Source organism: Euprymna scolopes, chromosome 25 (assembly GCF_053919585.1).
Source record: "Euprymna scolopes isolate OS-2025 chromosome 25, ASM5391958v1, whole genome shotgun sequence".
In the NCBI taxonomy this organism is placed as follows: domain Eukaryota; kingdom Metazoa; phylum Mollusca; class Cephalopoda; order Sepiida; family Sepiolidae; genus Euprymna; species Euprymna scolopes.
This window is the reverse complement of record NC_136506.1, coordinates 64,456,379-64,474,278: the sequence shown is the minus strand read 5'-3', so window position 1 is coordinate 64,474,278 and position 17,900 is coordinate 64,456,379. Positions and strand designations below refer to the sequence as shown.

Below are 17,900 nucleotides of genomic sequence, written 5' to 3'. Positions count from 1 at the left end.
TAGAATTTCAAGTGTTTATACTCAAAATTGTCGGAGGAGTTTTGTAGAGTTTTCAAATGTAAAATCGTTGAACTTTGACCCCCTTAACAGCCAAATTTCTGGCCGAAACAGATCACATCGATTTCCCCAAATCTCAGTACCCTGTATATCAAATTTCGAGTCTGTAGACTAAAAATTGACAGAGTTATTGCGTGCTGGTGTGTGTTATAACTCGTAGACCTAACTCATATAATATATACGCATAATAAATTCATGCATATCTACTTCAACAGTGCTCAATATGTGAATAGAGCTTAATAATAAAACATTAAAATATATTTATGGCAATTAAGTTACACGGAAGCATCTGAGTTTCATTCCAGCAGGAAAAGGGCACCCGGATTATTACCTGCTAGAATGAAACTCGGACACCCTCGTGTAGCTTATTGCCATAAATATACTTTCGTACTTTAATACATATATATATATATATATATATATATATATATATATATATATATATATATATATATATATATATATATATATATATATATATATATATATTGCTTGGCAAGCCACAGAGGAGATAACCAAAACGCTAAGCAAAATTCATCCCAAAGCGGCACACTAAAGCTGACCTGTAAGAACACTATATATATAAACGTACGCAAATTTGGGCATATTTTATTGGTTTGAAAATATAGGGTTTTTTTTTTATTAATTGTCATAAAATTTTAATCATAGAATATTATTATAATCTTTAAAAAGTCTGCAAATTTTCAATATTCAATTTGGCTACGAGTATATATATATATATATATATATATATATATATATATATATATATATATATATATATATATATATATATATACACTAGCAGACAGTCCTGCATTGCCCGCTTAAATATAATATTTTGTTAAAGCAGATTTTGCATTTATTATAATATTATATTGGACACAATATATAGAAATGATTAAAAACGTTTTTAAAAAAACATTTAGCTTTCGATTTACTTTTTCCTTTGACTTTAATGCCTGAGCTATGGAGACATGTTTGCCGCAAGGCTAAAACTTGGAACATGAACCAATAGCTATTACGTTACGCATGCATATTCGTAATGCTGTCGTTCGATCTTCAACTGGCAAACTCCATTTCTTTAATTTTCACCCTTTTGCACTGATTTTCTCCGGTTAAAATTCAAATATATAGTTTCGCATGGGTTATAATATTCTATATATTAAGTTACATATTTGTAGACTAAAAACTGACAGAGGAGTTTGGTAGGCAATTTTTTTTGAAAAATATATACATATGCATACTCAAATATATATATAAAGAGGCTTATGTTTACTATAACTTTTTAGGCAAATATTATGCAAGTATAAATCATGTAGAATATCTGCATGAATATAATTACACGTAATAGTTAAATAAAGATGATCATCCGAATGAGAAAACCGAAAAAACTAATAGGGAATTAATTAAAATGAATGTTTAAAAAGAATATTCAAATTAGCTCGATCTTTTGCAGATGAATGCAATTATACGCCCCATATATAAAAAAGTTGTATTTTCTTTTTAAACAAATATAAAAAGGGTTTTAAATATGAATATCAATAAAAAATAAAAAATAAAAATTATAGGAGTATAGATATATAGAGAGAGAGATATACCCCATTATTGGCAATTATATAAGTTCCAAATCTCAGCGACTATTGATCAGAATTTTACAAATGAAGTCTCGTTGGAAAGGTAATAACCTGAATTGTGTAGTGAGCTATGTGACATTTGCCCTTAAGTTCGCACATTATGCTTTGGTTTTCATACATAAAGTAAATTTCACAATGAGTAAGGATTATTTGATACTGGAGATATTCATGATCATACCCTATTTCCAAAAGAGAGGTGATATGACATATGAGAAATATTTGGAATCAAGTCTCCCTTTGCTGTTATTTTAGATCCTTTGAAACCATAGCAGCAAGTTTTATCCTCCCCTTCATCGAGATTAGAGGTTTTGCCAAACTCATTCTTTCCTCTTGTAAAAATACATTGAAAATAATAATAATGTAAGTGATTCACCTGAGCTTTCCGTTTTTCCCCCTGTCTTCCTAAAAAATATACTGAAATATCTATTTGCTTCCATTTATTCCCGCAGTGAGTTTCTTATCTCCCTTTAGTGACGTGATAAAACTTATATTTTGGCGCATTCCCGAGCAACGCAAAGTTTGTTTTTTATCTATCCCTTCTATATTACAGTCTTATTGCACGCACCTCTTATATTTAGGATATTGAGTACTTAATCTCGAGCAATGCAGAGTATCTGTTTTTGATATATAATAGTATAACAAAATCTTTCGCCCCGACAATGCGGCGTTTAAAACACCCATGGGATGTAGAATTATTCTATCTAGGAGATTGATAACTCCCGGAAAGCATTAAGTAAAATCATCTGCTCCATCTAAATTATTGAACGCTTTTTGTTTACTATTAAGGTTACCGACAACAACGGATAAGTTTGATTTTTCCGGGCAATATTGCCTTCCAAACACAACTTTATCTTAGATGTAAAATCATTTTATAGTTATCTTACACTTATTGTTTAGAGCGCTAGTAAACCCACCTAAATAAAATTAAGGATGCCTCCATAGCATTACTAAAACCACCCTTTCAAGTTTCTTTGGATCTGTAGAAAATAACGATCATAAAAAACTCGAAGTGATTATGATTAAAAAACATGAAAGGATTTGCAGATATCCTTCCCATCTTGACTGGGAAAATTCTTGTGGTGAAAGAAACTGCCAAAGGTCAGCAGCCTCTCGTCATGTGGGTTATTAGTGTAGAGTGCGGAGACGTCCATAATAATGGGTAATGTGTCGTTGGTTCCGAAAAATCAAGTAATTTCATCGTTTAAAGAAAATGAATTCTGTTTGAAGTTTGGATTTCCATTGTGATCTTTTTCCTTACACTCAGTTTATTACAAAGTGTGTTGATGTCCATAATATTTATTCGTGCATCGTTGGGCAATTTCCTGACTTGTTTTAACTTGTTAATGAATTGTATGGTGTTTTTAATGTAGCTTGGGATGGTGTGTAGTTTGTGTTTGTGGATATTATCTATGTGACCTAAAATGTATTCTTTGAATGTGACAATACAAGACGTAATCGCTCTATTTGGAGTAAAATACCCAAAGACTGCGTTAATTGGTATATTTGGAGGTGTTCTTAAAGAGGAGATAGGTTAGTGCTGTCTGGGTCTTGGCGGATGAGCTTGTCAGAAATTAATTTAGGCAACTTGTGGTGTTAACGGAAGTGTAATTGAGGATTAGAATTGTAGGAGTTATGTTTCAATTTTATTAGCCTGATTGAATAAGTTAGTGAATACTTTGAGTTTTGTCGTCGTATTCACCTTGCCACAAGACTCAAGCAATAACAGTTCAGGAGATTTTGACCACGCAATACCTGCTTTACTGTAGTAAAAAACAGATATGAAAAACTACATGAATCTTTATATACAAATGAAAGCAGACTTACGTAGCTGTCCATTTGAAATATGTGTGAATTAAATGAATATTTGATGCATTTTAATTTTTCAGTTTAATTGGGGAATTCTTATATACTGATCAAGCCTCCTCATGAGTATTTTGATATTCTGTATATTATATATCATCTGTTCCTGAAATAAGCAGAAACAAGTGTCTGTTAATAACGTTTGAAATATATGTTCCTCGGAATAACTAAAGAATACATAATGTTAAATTAAGAACTGTAGTCGCACACTATATACGATTTTGCAGTTCAATAATGTTTACATTCCCTTTTTTTCTTTCTTTTTTCAAATTTTCCACCTCCTCTTTTTTATTCCTTTTGATTATTCAAACAACAGAAAGATTTTGTATAAAATAATTATCATTAAAATCTGGTTTCATTTTAACATCCGGTCTGATGACGTAGCATTTCTAAAGAAATCGCAACGAAAATATGTATGCACATATGAAGCCAAGAATGTTTGTATAAAAATTAAAGGTTCTGCTTGTCATTGGTCATTTATTGCTAGACACCGGAGTTTCAGTGGATTTAAACTACAATGAAACATTTATATATATATATATATATATATATATATATATATATATATATATATATATATATATATAAAGATGATTTTCTTCTTTGTTCTGATATGTGGGAAGAGATAGAGTTACGTAAATTAGCGGAAATTCGAGAAATGCAGTTTGATTTTGTCTCTTTTTATATTCTTACGTTGTTCTCGTTTTTCTGAAAGTGAATGAAATGATATCCGTCATTATTGTTTTTATTTGATCGTTTATTGTTCCAAGTTTCGCTTTTAAAACGTCTTAAGAACTAACCATAAAAGCCACTGTGAGAGGGTGTGCTGCGAGATATATATATATATATATATATATATATATATATATATATATATATATATATATATATATATATATATATATAAGGAACTTTCTGTGTGTGAGAGAGAGAGCGAGAGTTCCCTATATACGCCTAAACGGCTGAGGTGATTTTTTAAATTTTCACACAAATATACTGGCAGTGATCTTAGATAGGTTTTTTATCAGAATATCTTCGATAAGTATCGATGATCGAAAAAATCGGATGAAACATGAGATTTTTACTAAATTTAACGCCTTATACAGCCTAACATCACAAGTGAATTTGAGAAATGTTATTATCGCACAAGAAGAACCCGGCATATAAAATCAATGGAAGGTTGTTTTTTTTTTTATATATGACAGGGGGGGGCGTTTGAAATTAATGTTTCTCTTTAGAGCACAATTGCACCACGATAGTTAACTTTTGAATTTTAAATTTTAATTCAAGCCATTATATATATAAATTTATAAATTCAACAGTAAGTTCTCTACAGTGCAATGTAAACTACAATGTATTTATTGTGGACTTATTCACTGCGGAGAATTATGTGAAGCTTCCTCCAGGTGCACGACGGGTCTGTCTGTTAGAATATATATATATATATATATATATATATATATATATATATATATATATATATATATATATATATATATAAGCAAAAATGTGTGTGGACACTAAGAACAGTTTAGCTAATCTAATAATCAAAACTTCTCATAAATGATGACTAAAATCGTCTTAATTTCAGCATCAAATGAAAAACAATGATTTATTGTTAATCTTGGAGGGGTGTTAATTTTTTCAAAGTGAAGATTTGCAAAAATATAATTATACGAAACTACCCCGAAAGACATTGTTTATACGAAAATTGCCATTCACATCCAAATCTTACGTCTGGTTTCTATAGCAACACACCCGCACGCACATGAAACCAACATGTTACTATGGCAACACGCACACACGCACACAAACGCACATAAACTTAAATCATAACCACTCCTCATTTAAAAAAAAAGTTTTTAATTATCTATTAAGATGGAGATATTTTGCATTTTAAAAAAAAGTGTTTAATTATCTCTTAAGATGGAGATATTTTGCATTAGATGATCTGATTGAGATTGTCGGACTGACTTCCTCATCTTGGTTGTTATTGTCACAACGTTTCGGCCGTTTGGAGAAACAGCTCACATGCTCGGACATAACAACCTACTGAGCAAACCAAGCATTGAGCTGAATGCAATTTGGACACCTCTGATAGAGAGAGAAAACCTTGAATAACAACATCGTTTAACATTAACAAAAACCAACTAAGAATTGTCCTAGTGACATATGGCCGAGTGGTCCTAGACGTTGTATCGAAGTTTACAGTTACCCAAAGGTTCTGAGTTCAATCCTGAACGAAGGCAGTGAAAAAGTAACATTCAAAACAGAGAATCAGCAACTATGTCCCAAATCCTTGCTGGAGTCCGAACACGGTACCACCGTAATAATAATGATAAAGGGTTGGGTTCGAGACTCCTAACAAACGGTTCCCCAGTTCGATACAAAACACCTGACGAAGGCTGGAGGGCAAAACCGCCGAAACGTTGTGATAATAACAACCAAGATGAGGAAGTCAGTCCGACAATCTCAATCAATGAAAACACCTCATCTCAAAAATACAGACAATTACTATTAGATGATCTGTTTAAATTTGAAAATACACATTTTTCCTATTTCCCTGGGTGAACCTATATAAAATACAACTGTACGGAACTAAACCAAAACACATTGTAAATACGAAAACTGTCTTTTACAAGTAACTCTTATGCCGGGTCTGATATTCTTTCCATTTGTTGAAATAATTAATTACATCACAATTTCCTTGCATTCAACTTTTCCTTCCAGCTGGTTTGCTAGGATGGTCAAATTCATTATACGGGTATCGATAATTTATAGAAATTCCTTCCTTTATATAGAAATTCTCATTTGCTACTCAAGCGACGTCGAATCACGCACATGAAACCGCCATGTCACTATGGCAACACACACACACACGCACATAAACCAAAATCATAACCACGCCTCATTTAAAAAGAAAGAAACGTTTATAATTATCTCTCAAGATGGATATATTTTGCATCTATGGGTATATTAGATGATCTGTTTAAATTTTACAATGCACATTTTTTCATGTTTCTCTAGGTGAACCTTTAAAAAATACAATTGTACGAAACTAACCAAAAACACATTCTAAATACGAAAACTGCCTTTTAAATGTAACTCTTATGCCGGGTGTGAAATTCTTTCCTTCTGTTGAAATAAATAATTATATCATATTTTCCTTGCATGCAACTTTCCCTTCCAGCTGGTTTGCTTGGATGGCCAAATTCATTATACGGGTATCGATAATTTATAGAAATTCCTTACTAGATATGCAAATTCTCGTCTGCTATGTTTCATCAGCCAACAAAAAATTATCGTAAAATTTCATGCAATAACAACTTCTTTGATAAAATTTATTTTCATTTTTTTTTTTCATTTTTTAAACCTTTTCCTTGTGGGTGGGGGGTTAATTCGATGATTTTTAAAACATTTTATTATTTAGTACAAGCACAAGAACACTTTGAACGTTATAACATAAAAAAAAAACAGGCATAGATTTATTTTTCTTTTTTTTTTTTTTTTTTTGTTACAAAGGCATCACCACATTATCAAGGCCAAGAGGCCACTCAAGGATAAGGGTTAAAGAGTGTACAGTAGAAATTGGTCAATATAGTAATCATTAGTAATTAAAATTTGGTAAAGTTGATAACTTATATGGAACGGCTCATCAAGAACTTATTTACTTTAGACTTGAAAACAACCATATTGTAGTCAGCCGGAAAGCAAGAAAACGGAAGACAATTCCACAGGCATGCAGTTCTAAGAAAGAAGCTTTGTTCATGGAATCTACGTTTAGGTTTAGGCACAGATAAAGAGTGGGGGAAATTATTGATAGTGTTTACAGCTAGACGAGTGTTTCTTGTGAAAGTTTGGCGGGGGGGACCATAGATTGAAGCTCAGTTGAACACTTTCCATGAAAATAACGATACATTAGAGACAAACTCGCAACATCTCTTCTGTGAGATAGAGGTTGCAAGGAGGAGAAAAGGACATCTCCTACGAGGCTACAAAGTCTATTTTGAACTCTATCAAGGCAGGCCAAGTCCTTTCTAGCAGCTCCTGCCCAGATGTGGCAACAGTATTCCATCCTTGGACGTACCTGGCTCTTATATAGATAGAGAATAGCATCAGCAGTGAGATATCTACCGGATCGATAGAAAGATCCCACCATTTTTCCAGCGGCCTTGGCAACAGATTTGATGTACGTGTTCCATTTAAGATCAGGAGTAATGGTCAAGCCAAGAAGTTTGTCAAAACTTGAGGCCTCCTGAAGACGAGAGCCATTCATTTCAATTGATGTCAGATGTGGATCAGAATGTTGATGATGTAAAGAGAGAAGCTTGGTTTTAGATGCATTAAAAGTAACCAGCCATTCTTTACCCCATTGTACTACGTGCTCAAGATCAGAGGAGAGAGAATTGGAGAGAACTTGGTCGTTTACTGTCTTAGATGTGGTACCATAAATGGTAGTGTCGTCAGCATAAATGTCTACAAATGATGTAAGGATATGATTTGGAAGATCATTAATGTAGATCAGGAAAAGAGTTGGGCCCAGGATGGATCCCTGAGGGACACCGGCATTAATACTGTGAGCTTCTGATTTTTGCCCCTCAACTACTACTCTTATGAACCTATCAGAAAGAAATGATTTAATAATTGAGAAGACTTTTCCAGCTATACCATAGCTAGCGATCTTGTGAAGTAAACCTTTATACCATACCCTATCAAAGGCTTTAGATATGTCAAGAGCAATTGCCCTAGAAAGATTGCCACCGTCGAGAGATTCGCTAATCCTATGCGATATAACTGTAAGGACATCTGCTGTAGATCTAGCAGAACGGAAACCATATTGAGTGTCACTAAGAAGGTTATTTTTGTTGAGATGGTTGATTACTTCTGTATTTAACACAGATTCTAGCAACTTACTCATGACGCACAGGAGACTTATTGGCCTGTACTGAGAGGGGGATGAGCGATCACCTGAATTCTTAAATACAGGGCATACTGATGAGATTTTCCAGGGAGATGGGAAACTATTCTCCTTAAGACAACGTTTAAACAGTTTTGTAAGTATGGGCGCTAGTTCAGGTTGAAGTTTTTTGAGTACTATAATTGGAATACCATCCGGGCCAGTTGCTTTACTCGAATCAAGGTTTTTGATTAGCTTCGCAACATCACATACAGATATACGTATATCACATAGCATGTTTTCTGATACAGGAGGAAATATTGGGGGTTGGCGGTCTTGGTCGCAAAGGGTAGAATTAGCTGCAAAGTTCTTGACAAAGAGTTTGGCTTTGTCTGATGCTGACGAGATTACCTCAGGTCCATTGATAATAGTTGGGATGGAGCACACGCTTCTGTTCAAAATTCTGTTTGCTATTTGCCAAAACTGGTGGGAACCAAGCCGCTGCTCAGCTACTTTTGACTTAACAGATTGAGCATACAACTCTCTTGCGTTCCTTATTACTTTCTTACAATGGTTGCTGGCAGTCCTGAAAACGGCTTTAGTTTCCATACATCTATTACGTTTGAAGCAGTGGAAAAAGTGATTTCTGTGCGCAATGGCAGCAGCACATTCTGAAGAGAACCATGGCTGGCTGTTAGGTTTTTGCTGAAACTTTTTAGAGGGTATGAAATGGTCAATACCTACAATTAACCATTCAGTCAGGTCTAATACTATAGAGGACACATCCTTTTTAAACATGGAATGCAGAGGTAGATCAGATATAAATGTACGGAAGCTATCCCAGTCAGCCTTAGTGTATCGATATACTGTACGATGAAGAGGTACGTTTGGGGACTTATTACATTTCATTTTTATCTTAATTGATACAACAGAGTGGTCGGAAGATCCAAGAGGCGACAGAACAGAAACTGAACATAGTTCAGGGCAAGTTGTGAGAAAAAGGTCTAGTAGGCTCGCATACTGGCCGTCATTATCGGGCACACGGGTAGGTTCCTGAACAATCTGAGTGAGGTCATAGGCAATGGAGAAATCATGACAGAACCTCCCCTCATCATCGGTCTTGTTTGAGTGGGTCAACCATTCGACGTTGTGAACATTGAAGTCACCACATACGTGAATGTTAGCTGAAGGATAAGTAGAAAGGACTTGGTCAATTTTCTCAGATATGCTTTGAAAGATAGTAACTCCGCTGTTGTGGGGGCGATAGAGAGTAAATATAAATGCAGTAGTGTGAGCTAAAGCAACCCGGAAGCACATATAGGGTAAGTTAGGATCTTCCCTGGAGATGTCCCTCCCACATGGAAAGCTATCTTTAATATAGGCACATATTCCATGCCCATGGCGATCTTGGGGGTCAGATTTAGAAGTTAAGTTAGAGTATCCTGTAATTGCAAACTCATCTAGGGAAATAGCCTGTCCAATGCCAGTTTCACTTAAAAATAAAAGGTCTGGTTTAGTCTCCTGTAATTGGGTTTCAACCTCTGGAAGGTTAGAACGAAGACCCTGATGTTGGAGAAGGAGACATGGTAGTAGGGGTCTACGTTGGAAGTTGGAGAACCGGGTTTAATCGTGTATTTTTTCTTGAAACTTGTCATGATGAAATTTTGGAATTTGTGGACTAGGTCGTCAGATTTACTTAGAGCAGGACAGAGAGGGGAAACTAAGAGAGAAAAGGAAACGAAGAATTTTTTTTTTTTGTAGCACATGATAAGGTAAAGCCGTAACAATTACCCACTAGTATGGCATCGAGAGGCCCCACCAGAAGCTACTGCATGGTCCAGATTCCATTCACCAAATGGCAATACAGCAGCCCCAGTACTTTGCACCAGAAGATTTTTTTTGTTTGTTTTAAATTAACCGTTAAGAGAAAGCGTGATTTTATTCTGAACTTTAACTAGTCACGTTTTAAGACACTTATGATATAAAACAAAAGCAGATTGGGGGGGGGGTTCTTCCGAAGTTAGTTGGTGACGTTATAAGTAATTGCGAGATAAGATGGGAGCTAGAAATTAGGGGTGGGGGACTGAAAATGATAATATAATGGATTGATTATACAATATTTAAGATCAACTTGGTAGATAAATATTTATGGACGAGAAAAAAAAAAAAAAAGCTAGCATCTAATACAACAGAAATACATAAATTAAATACTGAAATAAAATGTAGTTATTAATATTTGAATCTAAAAATAAAAAGTGCGAATTAGTAGAGAAAATCACTTATCACAACAACGCTTCCGTCTCCAAACTGCAAACTAGTGAAGAATTTAACTTTTAATAGCGTTCGATTACTTTACCTTTGACATGAACTGTAGCCCCACCCCCACCCAAAAAAGTACTTTGTCACTTTCTTTCTTTTTACTACTTTTCTATTTACACACTCAACCCAATCTTGTATATTAAGCAGTTTCCTTTTTTGTATTTACTGACCATGTTTTTTGTAATATTTATGTTGAGATATTTTCTATTTTAATCTTTTTATTACTGACTGCTTGCTTAAATTATTTAACTGTTTTTTAAATGACTTTTTTAATGAAAACATTATCGTAAAATTTCAAGCAATAACAACTTCTTAAAAAAAATTCCTTCTTTTTACATTTTTTCCTATTAACTGAAAAGTAGTTTTAAGAAAATAATTTACATCTGCTTGGTATTTTTCAAACAATTACAAGATTATTTCTGTACAGTAAGAAATAATTTATTATAGGTTATGGTCAGCCAATATTCACAATCTTGTATATTAAGCAAGGTATTAGCTGTTTATAAAAAAATTACTGACCATATTTTTGATATATTTATGTGACGATATTTTCTATTTACATCTTTCTATTACTGACTGCTTGCTTAAATTATTTATAGATTTAAGCAAAATTATTCGTAATTTTGAATTTCTCATTTTTTTATACATTTTTGAACAAATTAACACAAACGATTGATTGCAATAATTACGTCAGTCTATTTTGCATTACTTTCATTACACTTATATTACAGCTGTTAATTTTGAGGACATTTCTATCAATTATGCCAAAAAAGGGAAGGTCAGCAATAAGTGCGTCGAGGCATCAACTAATGCAAATAATGCGCATGGCGCAACAATCAACAACTACTGTGCCATACGACACAGCAGAACGGCCAGGGGATGCTAGGGTCGTATTTGTTGACAATGGTCGTTTGGGTAATTCAGTTGGGAGTGGTTCTTCTTTCATTGCAGATTTGGATGCAATCGTTCAAATTTGCCTGGGCCTTCGACAAGCAGTTTCTCAATCGCAGCATTAGATGGTGCACTGCACGTCAATCTCCCCATTTACCCAAATGAAAAGAGTAAAATCCAGGTTGTTTCTCAAGTTTCAATGAACAAAGACCCAAGAGAAAGTTATTTGGAAAGACATGATTCAAGTTCAACTGAAGAGCAACGAAAAAATCGTCTTAAAAGAAAGGCATTAGGTCAGTCTGCTTCCGAAACCGAAGAACATAGAGACAGACGTTTAAGGAGAAATGCTTCAGCCATGTCCACTGCACACGCTTCAGAAAATGTAGAGCAACGAGACAGACAGATGGAGGGTCAGATACAATATAGAGCTAATTTGGAAGGACATTCAAGAATAACAAAGTCACACTGGTCTTTAAAAGCATTCAACTATATTCCTTTTTTCTAATTATGCTGAACACCCTGACATAAAAATAGGCTCTATGTATGCGAAATGCTTACATTGTTTCGCAAAAAGATGGCCAAGTGAGCCAGTGGGAATATGCTGTTCAAATGGCAAGGTGAAACTCCCACTTCTTGAAGAACCTCCACAACCGCTACTATGTTTGCTCACAGGATCAAATCCTGAATCAAGAATCTTCATGAAAGAAATAAGCACTACAATTGTGCATTTCAGATGACGTCTTTCAGATACAGTTACGAATATGAAGTGGGGGTTTATGTCAACATTCAAAGTACAGGGGCAGGTTTACCATCTGGTTTGATCTCCTCAGCCAACTAAAAATTAGGCACCTCAATTTCTTCAAGTTTATTTCATGTCACACTACCTGAAAAAAGCTCAAAGAAGGAATTCCTTTGCACTTGCCTGCAACAATGGCACAATCGAGTCCAACAGTCGATTAAAATTGATTTTTGACCTTCAAAGTATGCTTCATGAACAAAACAACTATGTACGGAGCTTCAAATATGTTCTAGAATTAACTCTTGCTGAGAATTTTAGCATTGTCATCAATGCAGACAAGCGACCATCCACTGAACATACAGGTCTTTTAATGAAATCGCAATACTTCTTAGTGGTAGCCAACATCATTCCAGAGATATTGTCATCAGACACCGGGATGCTGGTCTCCAGTGCATAAATGAGACTCACAGATCATACTATGCGCTTCAATATCCTTTGATGTTTGTTCGTGGAGAAGATGGTTACCACTTTGGAATTCCTCAATTTGACACATCTACTTCGGAATATAATTTTTCCAAAAAAGTTACTTCTAAGAATTTCTATGCATACAGATTTATGATTCGGTACCAAAAGGATAACAATGACCAGAATAATGATACTGGTGATTTTAATAATAATAATAACAATAACAATAATAATAATAATAATAATAATAATGATAATAATAATAATAATGATAATAATAATAATAATAATAATAATATGCGTGCTAAAATGGAATCAGGACGCCTATGCTACATCAGAAATAATCAGGCAAAATTGAGTTGCGACTGCTACATATATTTGAGGGATAGTCTTAACAGAGATGCAGATCCAAACAATCTAGACAAGCTTTGTATTTTGCTCTTCACATTTACTGGTGGACCCCACTATATGCACGAAAGGACTCAGGATGCGATGACAATTGTGAGGCACTATGGTAGGCTTGCTTTGTTTTTAACTTTTACTTGTAATCCAACTTGGAAGGAAGCCCAGGTTGAACTTTTCAAGGGGCAAGCAACAACAAACCGCCATGATATCTTAGCAAGAGTATTTCACTTGAAACTTTAGAAATTGATGGATTTGATAAAACTAGGTGAGATTTTTGGACCGGTCCGAGGAAACATGTATACAATCGAATGGCAGAAAAGAGGTCTTCCTCATGCTCATATTCTAGTTTGGCTTGTGAGTTCGAATGACATTGATAAAATCATCTCTGCAGAACTACCAGATCCGTCTGTTGACAGGAATTCATATAATATGGTAAAGGCGCATATGACCATGTGGCGCATATGACCATGCGGCCCTGGCTTTAGAAAAGACTTACCGTGCATTAAAGACAACAGGATATGCACAAAAAGGTATCCTCATCAGTTTATTAGTGAAGCACAGATTGATACTGATAGATATCCATTGTACAGACGACGAAGACCCGAAGATGGTGGCTTCACTGCAACGGTAAGAGATTACGAGATTGAAAATAGTTGGGTCATCCCATACTGCCCATTTTTTATCGGCACCTTTGACGCCCACATACATTTTGCTTCTCTTCAATTTGGTCTCCAGAACGACGCTACAAGAAATGAAGTCCTATAATATAAGGTAGGGTATTACATTAGCAGTATTGAGGCATTTTGGCGAATATTTGGTAACCTTATCCATGATAGCCATCCAACAATTCAACGTCTGGACATTCATCTTGAAAATGGACAGCGAGTGTACAACACTGTGACAACCGCACAAAATATAGTACAAGCACCTAGACAGACAACTATCAGTAGACGAGTTGAAGGTGCAGAACATATTAAATGGAATGATTGCCTGGGACGTGTCTATACTGTACCTCCAAATCAACACGAATGTTTCTACCTCTGAATTCTGCTTCATGAAGTTCAAGAGCCAACAAGCTTTGAAGGTCTTCGTAAAGTTTGCCCTATCTACGAGGAAGCCTGTATGGCTCGAGGTTTACTGGAGGATGACACTCGATGGGAAGCCACATTGGCTGAAAATTCAGCTCGGAGACTTCGCAAACTATTTAGCTATTCCATTTCTGCAGTGTTGGAAATGCATTTAACTTGTTGTTGAAATTCAGAAATAGTCTTTCCAAAGACGTTTTGCATCAAGCTCAAGTATGCCTTCCAGAGATTCAACTTGATTATTGTGATGAGTTTTATAATAGGGCGTTAATAGATATAGAGAACAGACTTATTCTTACAGGTGGAAAAACATTTGCAATAATATGGTTTGCCACAAACTGAACGCATCGACAATGAGCAAATTCCAACTCTAATACTTCAGGAAACATCCTATGATGTCGACAAGGTACATCAATGAAATGATGCCTAAGTTACTTCCTGAGCAGCTGTTCGCTTTCAACACAGTTACCAACAACGTTTTCAGATGTGCTGGTGGAATTTTCTTTCTGGATGCACCTGGAGGCACCAGAAAAACATTTGTTACCAAATTAATATTGGCCAAAGTTTGGCAAACTAAAACTATTGCCATTGCCATCGTGTCATCTGGCATCGTTTCTCCTCTTCTTCCTGGTGGCAGAATAGCACACTCAATGCTTAAAATACCACTTAACTCAATTTCAGCTCAAACGGCAGTTTGCGATACCAGCAAAGATAGTCCCAGAGCACAGCTCCTTCGACAAACACAAATTATTGTGTGGGACGAATGCACCATGACTCATAAAGGGGCTTTTGAGGCTTTAGATAGAACTCTTCGGGATATAAGAGATGACCAACGATCCATGGGTGGTGTTACCCTTCTACTTTCAGGTGACTTTCGCAAAACACTACCTGTGGTCCTAAAATCTTCCTATTTATGGAGACAAGTAAAAGCCCTTCCGTTAACAACTAACATGTGTGTTAAACTTAATGAAGATGGAGCAATGGAAAAGTTTTCCCAGAACCTTCTGACATTTGGCTACGGAAAAGTTCTAGCAGATTCCACTGGCCACATCAAAATTAACAATATATGTAGCCTTGTCAATACTCTCGACGATCTTATAACATAAGTTTTCACAAATCTGATTGACAATTTCCGCAATCACGATTGGCTCTGTGAAAGAGCTATATTGGCACCCATAAATTCAATTGTCAGTATAATTAATCGACATATGCTAGACAGTCTTCCTGGGACGATTAAAATGTTTAAGTCAATCAGCGCAAAAATGGATTCATTTGACAATGTTAAATTCCCCATTCAATTTCTTAATAGTCTTGATACTTCTGGTCTTCCCGATCCTGTTTTGGCCTTCAAGGTGGGATGTCCTGTAATTCTCCTAAGAAATATAACGCCACCGAAATTGTGCAATGATACTCGACGTGTTGTTAATAGAATGTCTGAAAACATCATCGACGCTACAACAATTACTGGACATGAAAAAGGAAAGGATGTCTTGATACCTAAGGTGACATTGACTACATCAGGAAGAGAAGCGCCCTACGTGTTCATAAGAATACAGTTTCCTCTTCGGGTTGCATTTGCAATGTCAATAAATAAATCCCACAGGCAGGCATTGTCCGTGGCTAGAATGCACTTGAAAGAATCTTGCTTCTCTCATGGACAACTTTATATTTGATGTTCTCGAGTGGGTAGCAAAAACAAAACAAAGAACGTAGTATATACTGACGTTCTGTAAATTCTCAACACCAGGTCCATGTATGACTATATATTTTTTATTTGTGATTTTTCGATACAGAACTTGAATATTAATTGTTGTTTGCTTGTAGCATCCACTGCATTGTTGCTACGTTGTTCAGTTTACTATAACAATTTATTGCCTCAAAAAAATTAATGCAGTTTTCTTTGAAACAAAATATTAGAATTACCAAAAATACGGATAAAAATGAGCATTTAAAGCAACCACAAAACTAAAACTGGAAAAACTTTGAACTTTTAAAAAGAAAACAGCCAAATCTGTTTCATTTATTTAAAGTAAGGCAGAATTTTATATATATATATATATATATATATATATATATATATATATATATACATATATATATATATATATTCATTTATTCAATAAGGGTATAGATAAATTAGGGGTGTTGGGTAAGTGAGAACTCTTTATACTATGATATTTCGAAACCTAATGCTTCTCATCAGAAGAGGGGAGAAGATGATAGGTAACATAATAAGGATGCGATGTCTGTCGATAGTTAAATTTGGAGCGAAATAAAATATGTAGACTGTTTGGGGAAACTAAATTGATCTCTGTGATATAGAAAGAGTACAGTTTTATTATATAATGAAGGTAGATATATGGCATATCTGTCATAGTGATATGTGGACAATATGTGTGATTAAACTCTCAGAGAGAATATAGGGTAAGTTAATTGAAAGAAGATGCTTATTTAATCATATGCATTAATGGGTTATAACTATGCAAGGAGTTTACATGAAATAGGGGGTTTATATATATGTATATATATATATATATATATATATATATATATATATATATATATATTAAAACTCTTTAAATTGGGATTTATAAAAGTTTATTATTCAACAAGGAAACACAGGAAACACAGTGAACATTTAGAAAGTCCCTTATTCCTTTTCTCTAGAAGAAAGATAGCAAAATATTATTAATGGTTAAACTATGATTTTGCTGTTTCGTGCAAAAATTGAAACTGCAACATATGAAGCGAATCATTTAGCTTTAGACAAATCCAACTTTTAAAAAACTCTCCCACTGTTTGATTTCGTTCATATATCTTCTGGACATGATAGGGGGTGTATGATATTTCAAACAGTCATTCAACCCCGTTGAAAAATCGGCGCATATTCCAATTTTTCGATTTTCTTTTTTTATATATACCGATGGCGACGCCCAATCCGATTAATCGACTTTTTAAATTACGCCAATTTTTTTTAACTGGTCTAACTCCATTTATTGCAGCAATTTCCATATGTTAAACAGTAAAACCCAGTTTAGACTATAAAGATTTCCTGAAATTTCGATTTGAGTTTTTCTCCTGAATGAAATCTTTGAACTTGAATTTTGATACCTGATACTCTACTGGTAATTTTTTCTGTGTTCGTTAACCATGGAAAATTTATTTTTTCCGAATTTTTCATTTACTACTGAAGTGTAACTTCCTGAATCGAGTAATAATTTTATCTTCTGGCCATTTATTTTTTATATTTAGGAACTTGTTTCTTTGAACCTCCTTCATTTCGTTTAGTATTTTTTCTGTTTCCAACTTTTTTAATAATATAGTGATTTTTTTCAGAACATTGTTTATATCTTTTCGTAAATATTGTTTCAAACCTACGAAAACAAACTGGAAACATTGAACCATATAGAGGTCGTATTTAAATTCCAAGAGTGAATTTGAAATACCTTCAACCAAAAGAATTCTTGGACCTGGTAATTTTGTGGTACTAGAGAGTACGTTTTCACAAAAGTGATTTATTATCTTTCGTTTAATAACTTTTCAAA

At 34.5% G+C, this 17,900-nt stretch overlaps 1 protein-coding gene across 1 annotated transcript; it reads left to right on the top strand.

The window, feature by feature from the left end:
- Positions 1-15,617: 15,617 nt before the first annotated feature.
- LOC145247219 (ATP-dependent DNA helicase PIF6-like) lies at positions 15,618-16,028 on the top strand. The gene has a single exon (XM_080108846.1). It carries the CDS (start codon positions 15,618-15,620, stop codon positions 16,026-16,028), a length of 411 nt encoding a protein of 136 aa, XP_079964972.1.
- Positions 16,029-17,900: the final 1,872 nt, after the last annotated feature.